We start from the raw sequence: 8,420 nt of genomic DNA on the forward strand, positions 1-8,420 counted from the left end.
TACAGTCTTGTCAGAATTAAACCTCAACCTCCCTGGTAGCTGGGTTAAACACCTACAGTTTTGTCAGAATTAAACCTCAACCTCCGTGGTAACTGACGACCAGACCCGCCTCGGTAGTTCCAGGTCACAAGATGGAGGATGCAATATTAGAGCCATGTGATGAGATTGGTTGTGAAGAAGCCTGGATGCTATTATCCTCACGAGTAGAGGTGATGGGTGAAGTATACATACACACCCTAAACAGTGTCACGTTTATCACAGGAGGTGCGGTTTCTGTGCACCAGCATCGAACTAGAGATTTCACCGAGGCAGTCCACCTTTTTACCATAGGCTTTGGGTGGTAGGGTGGGTTTCAGGTTGAACACCGCTTTTAGTAATATTCCCGCAATATCATGGCGGGGGACACCAGAAATGGGCTTCACCCTTTGTACCCATGTGGGGAGCTGAACTCGGGGCTTGCCCCAACTAACGTTTCGCCAGTAGTGTAACGGTATGTATTTTGAAGCATTTCTCTAAAGTTGCATCTACAAAATCTCACGCTTGTGACTTGAGTTTTCTTTCAACGGTATCGGGTGGTCAGGCTCGCTGACTTGGTTGATGCATGTCATCGTAGATGCGTAGATCGATGCTCAATCACTGGATTGTCTTGTCCAGACTCCATTATTTACAGACCGTCATATAGCTGGAATATTGATGAGGGATGCTTTGGACAACAAACAAATAAACAAACTAAATATCCAACCTTGGCCTGCAGCCACCGTTCAGGACGGCGGCTTCTCAATTCGTCAACCAATAAGGGGTGAAACTATGGAATCCTGCCAATGGCTAGAATGTCACGTTGTCGCACTTTGGTTGATCAGAGACCATATACTAGTCTCGGTCCATGGTCTCTGGGTTAATGTTGTCCTTTCTAGGATTCCATATTAAATACCATCTTCTACTTGTCGCATATTTTCATCTGACAAGATTCTAACGATTTCAGGATATTACAGAAAGCATGTTGTTATTGTGACCCCGAATACACGCGAGACTTTCCAATTATAGACAGTAGACACACATTCAAGTAGGTAATCGCATTTATTAGTTAAAATTCTAAAGTTTAAAAGTCTCCACACGAGCATAACATTACATATATGTTTTTTTGCTATATTGAACTTATCTTCTCCTTACATTACCGCCAAAAACTGAAATACTCGCTCCAAGCTTCACGCATTCTGTCCTTGACACGCCTGATTAGATAAGAGAACCTGTTTCCAATGTCATATTCACAGACAATTCTCAGTCCCTGAGTCATGTCATTCCTCAGATCCCTCCTCGTCACGTGCATGGTGACAGCGAGCACGTGCAGATTACCGTTTGAGTGGTGCTCCCCACCTCAGTGGGAGGCGATTCAGGGAACACTGCGAGGAGTTTTCAAGGATGACATTCCCCACATGGAAGCGGTAGGCGAGACGTTGTTGTGATTATGTCAGTCATTCCCGGTATTGCTGGTACATATGTCTTTACAAAGACGTTTCACGGGAGAACATAGTCGACCAAAGTAAACATTACGCTATGACGGCTTCTAAGACATTTGTCGAATCTCATTCAGAGAATGTGTTAATATTGGTTTAACGCACTTTGCACTGTATTTTAGTTAAAGTACGTTTCAGCTTAAAGTGTGAGGAAACGATGCATTTTATATATAATTACCACTTTAGTTAAATCGAACGGGTATGGTGCTGACAGACATTGGTTGTTGATCGGGGCGAATCCGGCAATGGAGTCCGGAAATAACGGTTCCTTGTACAGCTAAGGGACGCAACTCTGCTTGGTAAATAGCAGCCCCTCAGATAACTTGTCCCTTCTCTGACTCGCCTAGATCTCTCAATGATAACGAGCACGGATTAGAGTAAAGTTGGTAGCTGTTCAGACTGGCCAACAACTCGACCTTCGCACCATCCCACAGCAAAGTCATCCGCCAACAGGGGCGGTTTGGTAGCCTAGTGGTTTAAGCGTTTGCCCGTCATGATCACGCCATGGTTCGGGTTCGATTCCCAACATGTGTGATATTGGTAGAGTATTGCCGTGATATTGCTTGAATATTGCTAAAAGGGGCGTAAAACCATACCCACTCACTAACCCACAAAAATAAGCTCAAAGACAGAAACAAACAAATAAAAAACATAAGTGGCGATTGTTATTACCACCGTATCAAACATGTTCATAAATCTGATAAATTAGGTGAGAAATGCATTACTAGATAGGGGGATAAAATATCTTACAATTCACAGTCCACCTGAAATCGATCTCATCACAAAAACAATCATAACTGGCTTTTTTACACAAAACCCTAGTATACATATATTTGTTTGTTGTTTAACGCAGTACTCAGCACTATTCCAGTGTCAATAGAGGCTTAAATAGTCGAGTGCGGACAAACAAACCAATAATTGATATTTGAGCAAAGTCGCACTGCACAGACTGCCACACGCCTCCAGGGTCTGTTGTTTTCTAACCCAGAGCAACTTGAAGATATCGTACGACTTGAACCACTCGAGAATAGCGACCACACAACTACAAGACGGAGATTCTCCTGAAGTCAAGAAGATCTATGATTACACACAGGTGAGGGCTTGGTCAGTTTATAGTGACTATGCAAGTTTCATTGTAGATGACGTTACTTTAGTAAGTGTAGGATACACATGCCAACCTCCATCCTATCCGACTTAATAGGATGTGCAGTTTCTCAAAGTTTAATGCTTAGATCAACTGAGTGAATGAGTTGGGTTTAACCCCAACAGTATTCCAGTTATATCACGGCGTGTCAGCTTAATGAGGGAGGAAAGCCCGAAGTGATGCAGGTTTTAGACGTTTACCACTTCGGTGAAACCCACGAGCACGGGTATGGTGCTGACAAACCTAGAAACAATCGAGGCGAACTGGGATTCAAACCCACGATCACAGGTTTCTGGCATGCCCAAGGGACGCAACTCTGCACAGCGAATTGCGGCTCCTTAGACGACTGGGTCATCAGTGCCCCCCTAGATGAACTGAATAAGTATGTTGATAAAAGTTAAGTTTTAGCGTACACGTATGTCTTTGTGTTCCAGAAAACGCTGTACGTCATTGAAAATAACGCCTGTAGAAGAGTGTTGCTGAATGAAACTTTCAGAAAAGCCTGCATCCCCCGTGAGTTCCTATGCTTGTATAAACAGAGCGGACGCGTTATACCTAGCCACGTTAAAATATGGTACTTTTTGTTTCCCTGCCTGGCGTTCGGCAATAAGGGAATCAAACGACTGGTCGACTCGGACGCAGTGTACTGTGTGGGGTGTCCATGTTAAACTGTGGCATGGCATCTCACTGGCCTTGCACTATGAAGCCGGCATTTGCTCGAACTAGCAAAAGCAGCCAGACACATACACGCACGCACGTACGCACGCACGCGCGTACATGCACGTCGCTATGTGCAATAAACTTGAACGCGACGTTTAAACCCCCTTTCGCCTCACCTCAAACCCTCATTACGGCAGAGGACGCCTACTTCAGCTGGGACAAGACGAGATACGGCCTCGACTACAACAACGCTGTGTGGATACAAGAATTTCGGGGCTCCGAGGCCGGCATCAGTTACATCCTACAGACCACGTACGACCACATGCCGGTGTTTGAGACGATCTACGGAGATCGTGACGGAGGTGACTACGACTCTGTAGACTATACAATTTCTACCTTGTAGCTGCTCAGAAGTCAAATTAAAAACGAAACTTTAGAGGTATCTTGAGACTATGAAAACATTTCTTTAAAATAATTATTGAAGCTCTAGGCTTTTAGAACGCGTGTTAATGCATTCGTGCATTTCTTCGTGCCGTTGTATAATATATTTTGTCAAGGTAATTTGTTTTCTTACACATTAAACGTCAAATTCTTTGCCATGCGTTTCTGTTTAAATACAATACTACTCAATAACAACAGATTAAACCCGTAATCAAGCCCATGGCTTAATATTTGTATTCCCGATAGAAGCCATACCGAGACGCCATTGTGGCCACTCGATACTCAATGAAGTGGGCTTCTTCGACCTGTAAGGCGTCGTAGATGCTTGGATAAAAGGTCAACCAGTGCAGTTATGACACTTACAGTAAATAGGAGAACCAACAACAAGCTCTTTGTCTATACGTTTACCGATGACTCACAGTTCACAGTTTGACGGAGGTGATTGGCACGAAGTTTACAGAAATCATGACCCGCCAAAACTTTGAACTGTTGACGCATCAGTGATAAAAATTATGCAATTCCCAATTTCGATTTTACCATATGTTCCTGTGTTTATTTCAGGTGAACAATTCACTTGTCTAATAGTATGCTTGTGTGTGTGGCGGGTGCTACCGGTGGGGCAGGTTACGCTCACCTTTTCGCGAACACCTGGTGTCACCACTCTTGATAGTGATTCATAAACACGTGCATATGAACGTACGATGGACTCGTAGAAGAGAGTTTGAGAATTTCGTCGGTTTATCTTTTAATTTGACGTCTTATTTGTTTTGTTTGCAGAGTATGTGTTCTCCAACTCTGCCTTCGTCAACACGACGTTAGGTATCAAGAACCCGGATGTGTTTACCCCGCCCCCTAGCTGCAAGGGAGCGAACTACGAGGTGAGAAGGTTGTATTATAATAATTTTAGGTTATCAGTAAACGTTTACACAATCAGTGTTTTGCGATATTCAGCAGACATGTGAAGCGTGCTGAAGACCCGGGTTCGATTCCCGACATGGGTACAATGTGTGAAGCCCATGTCTGGTGTCCCCCGCTGTGATATTGCTGGAATATTGCTGAAAGCAGTAAAACCGTTCTTATTTACTCACTCATCCTAGCCCTTGTCACGCCGTTTGTTCGGTGTCTTCCCCACGTGTAAAGTTTGAGCCCCGTGAAGATCCGGGGTAGAAAAGGTCTTCTCTAACCAATACTTCCCTAAAAGCCGACTATGCACGTAAGAGGCGACTAGCGGGATCGGGTGGTCAGGCTCGCTGACTTGGTTGATGCATGGCATCGTATCCCAATTGTGTAGATCGATGGTCATGATGTAAATCACTGGACTGTCGGGTCCAGACTCGATTATATACAGACCGCCGTCATATAGCTGGAATATTGGAGAATGCGGCGTTAAACAAGATACAAATGTAATGTATGACCTGAAGCACGTCCAGTAAGGCCAGAAAGTCAGACACCCTGGGTGGAACGGAACACTGGCGGAAACATGAAACAGGTTGACTGGTAATAAAGACTTGGCGTATGGAAGATATAAATTAACACCTGAGTTAGCAGATGAGTAAAATGTTGTACTATTGACCAAAGTCCGCGTTTATGTACATAGAATTCTTCTACAGTAAACTACGTTTATAACGAACACGTTTATAACGAACTGGTGGATAAAAGGAGCTGTATTATTGTGCTCACCATTTGCTGTATATATGTTGTATTCATGTTTATAAGGAACTATGGTTATGACGAACTAAAATTAGGTGTCCCTTTGAGTTCGTTATAACCGTAGTGTTAGCTGTCACGTGATAACCCGGAAACTCGTAAGTTTGGGTACACCAAAGCAAGTTAACTTGAATTGTGTGTCCGAGAGATAACTGTTCATCATATGTTTTTCAGCCTCCCGTTCCAAGAAGACTTGGGTTTATGACGTTCTGAGACATAGAGCGTATAATACCACACAAAATAAACATCATATGTAAAATAAAATAAATAAAAGTCTTTATTATTTATATAATCAAGAAATTATGATTGAACTAATAATTATTGCCTTAGAGACTTGGGCAAGTCTAATGCCAGATATATTTTATCCAATATGCTACGTATGTGTAAGTATGAATGTACGCATTACCCTCTTAGCGTCTATGTGACCGGTATGCCAATGTGTTACTTTAAGTTCATAGAACATATATATGCTAATTTAATAGTTTACTTTGACAATGTATATTTGAAAAAGAATTGTGTACATCTGACCGACCGTTCAGTATTTTGAGTGTGTGACCGTGCGTGCGTGTGTGGTCGGGGATTAGAGGGGGCTTTAGGATTTTTTATGGAAATACGATATTTTTTCAGTCTAACCAGTCCAAACATACAACTTCTTACAGTGAAAGGAGCCATCAATATGTTATTTAGCACATGACTTTCAGGGCATCCAACGAACAATTTATTTTGTTTGACATTTCGTTTTGAGTATTAACAGAATCCCTGCAAGAATATCAAATGGTCGGTTAGTTACGTCTTCATTTGGGATGCGACAGAATAGCACAGTTTTCTCGGAATTAATAACTGCTTGGCAAATTATCTTCCAGATTCATGACTAGTGTGGCTATTACCTGACATGTATTTGTATGAAATGTATATGCTTCAAGTTAATCGTAATGACGTCAAACAATTTGTATGACGTCATCGTGACATCAGAGTATGGTATCAGATATCACGTAACGCTATGCACATCTCCTACAGGAAGAACTGCTCAAACATTGAGGGCGGATGTCGGATTTAGCTATTTGGAACCAGCGGCTAATTATGTGGTTTAAAGGTGCACATGCCAGTCACGGAACTGTGTTTCTGTTGATGACCACGAGATGTAGGGCTCCTTAGAAACAGGCACGTTTGTGTTTGATGCTGGGTGGTGTTTGTTGATATTTATACCTCGATTGGAGGATTGGTTTTGCCTGGAGGACGTTATGTGAATATCTCTTCGTCGTAGGGAGAAAATGCGAATTCTTAACAAGCTGTAGTATCGATAGCAAATGGCCCTTCCCATCAGGAGGCCATACTGTACTTGATGTTTTCTATAGGGTCTGGATGTTTAACGAAGCTCTGGTTCAAAGATTGAATGGCATTACATGCAATAGAGAAATCACGAGGATCTGTTGATTCAAGAAGTTGGTTCTACCTCCGGTATCAACATATTCGAGTGATTTCTGTTACTTAAACCGTGTTGTGGTTGATGACATTGTATAATTTCTGTATAAGTTTGCTTAATGATTACAGTTGCATCTGTTTCACGTGTTTACAATGCACGTTCAGAATTGCATGTAAATTCCTGGCTCAGAATCAATTGCGTGACGTAGTCGTTGAGGGTTTAAACTCAGTGAATTTAATTTGAAAATTTCCTTTTCATCGTGACTTACCGTGACAGACATTAAGACCAAAAGGTGACGGATGGAATTGTTTGTTTAACTCGCATTTTTTATTCGAGTTGTTAGAAGATAAATAAGACGCTATTGGAAACTGTGCTATAAGACTGACATGCGCTATTTTGTCAGACACAGGTTATACCCAAATATACCTCTTTGAATTCAAAACTGTTAAACAAAAATACATGAATGTTAAATTTTGTGAAAATGGGTCATTGTCGATTTTTTCTTTACAAAACAAAACGAACAAGTAAAAAGGAAACGAGTTGCTTTGTTCAAACACCCGGTGTTAGTACCAAGGTGACACAACGTCGCGAATATTGACGACTTCAATCTGATTACCTTCAATCACATGAAACCAGTTAGTGTCCCCTACAACCATTCAAGTGCCATAGATCTGGATTAGTGTACACTTAACACGTTTACAGTCAACATTATCAGTGATGACGCACCGACACAAACAACCCACCGAAATGTAGCATTCAGAAGACTAACAGAATTGCTGTGTATCCCACAATGCAGGCAGACGACATCGTGCGGCGAGAATGTGTTAATCTCTGTTAAATCTAACTTAGAACTCAGACGACACATAATAGCCTTTGGTCGACCACAGTACATTCAGACGACATCATTCTTCCAGCTCAGTTCTTTCTCATTAAGACAGAAACGCTAATCTTCAGTGCCCAGTACTTGTGATGAACTTGACCATGAGAAACAGACAAATCTCCATTACATCAATTTCCACGCTATCTTTCCTGAGCTAGTTCATTACTTTCTGCATCTATTGACTGATTAACGCTGTGGTGTCTCCCCCTCCCATCTGCCAGACAGCACCAGGCACTCCTCAAAACCACCATCACTGCCCACATCACATCATCAGACGCTAAACGACGTCTCCAGGGACGCCATGGAGCAGAAACAACTACGTCGGGAACCGCTGATAGCGGTGGTCTGAGTGAAACAATTCTCAATGGAACCTTGTTGTGTCGAACTTGTGGTGACCTGAAATATAGTTCGAGTTATCCGGTGTTCGAGAAATCAGGAAAATATATGCTTAATTTGGATACTTGCAACTCCTAAATGAGTTTGAGATAACCAGGAATTCGACAAATCTGTGTTAGACAACGCGGTTCCACTGAAATCGAGTCCAGACACAACCAGTGATTGATGTTATGAACAAAGTCACACATCGAACCTGATCGACCACCCTGAATTTGGAAACTTGGAACTCCCAAATTAGTTCGAGACAACCAGAAC

At 42.3% G+C, this 8,420-nt stretch overlaps 1 protein-coding gene across 1 annotated transcript; it reads left to right on the forward strand.

Moving 5' to 3' along the window:
- Positions 1-1,256: 1,256 nt before the first annotated feature.
- On the forward strand, positions 1,257-5,722 carry LOC139472475 (mammalian ependymin-related protein 1-like). Its single transcript, XM_071254952.1, has 6 exons — positions 1,257-1,442; positions 2,503-2,607; positions 3,093-3,171; positions 3,516-3,680; positions 4,537-4,637; positions 5,641-5,722. Exons 1-6 carry the CDS (start codon positions 1,293-1,295, stop codon positions 5,677-5,679), a joined length of 639 nt encoding a protein of 212 aa, XP_071111053.1. The 5' UTR covers positions 1,257-1,292; the 3' UTR covers positions 5,680-5,722.
- Positions 5,723-8,420: the final 2,698 nt, after the last annotated feature.

This window comes from Haliotis cracherodii, unplaced genomic scaffold (genome assembly GCF_022045235.1).
Source record: "Haliotis cracherodii isolate W230 unplaced genomic scaffold, xgHalCrac1.p SCAF_24, whole genome shotgun sequence".
Lineage (NCBI taxonomy): Eukaryota > Metazoa > Mollusca > Gastropoda > Lepetellida > Haliotidae > Haliotis > Haliotis cracherodii.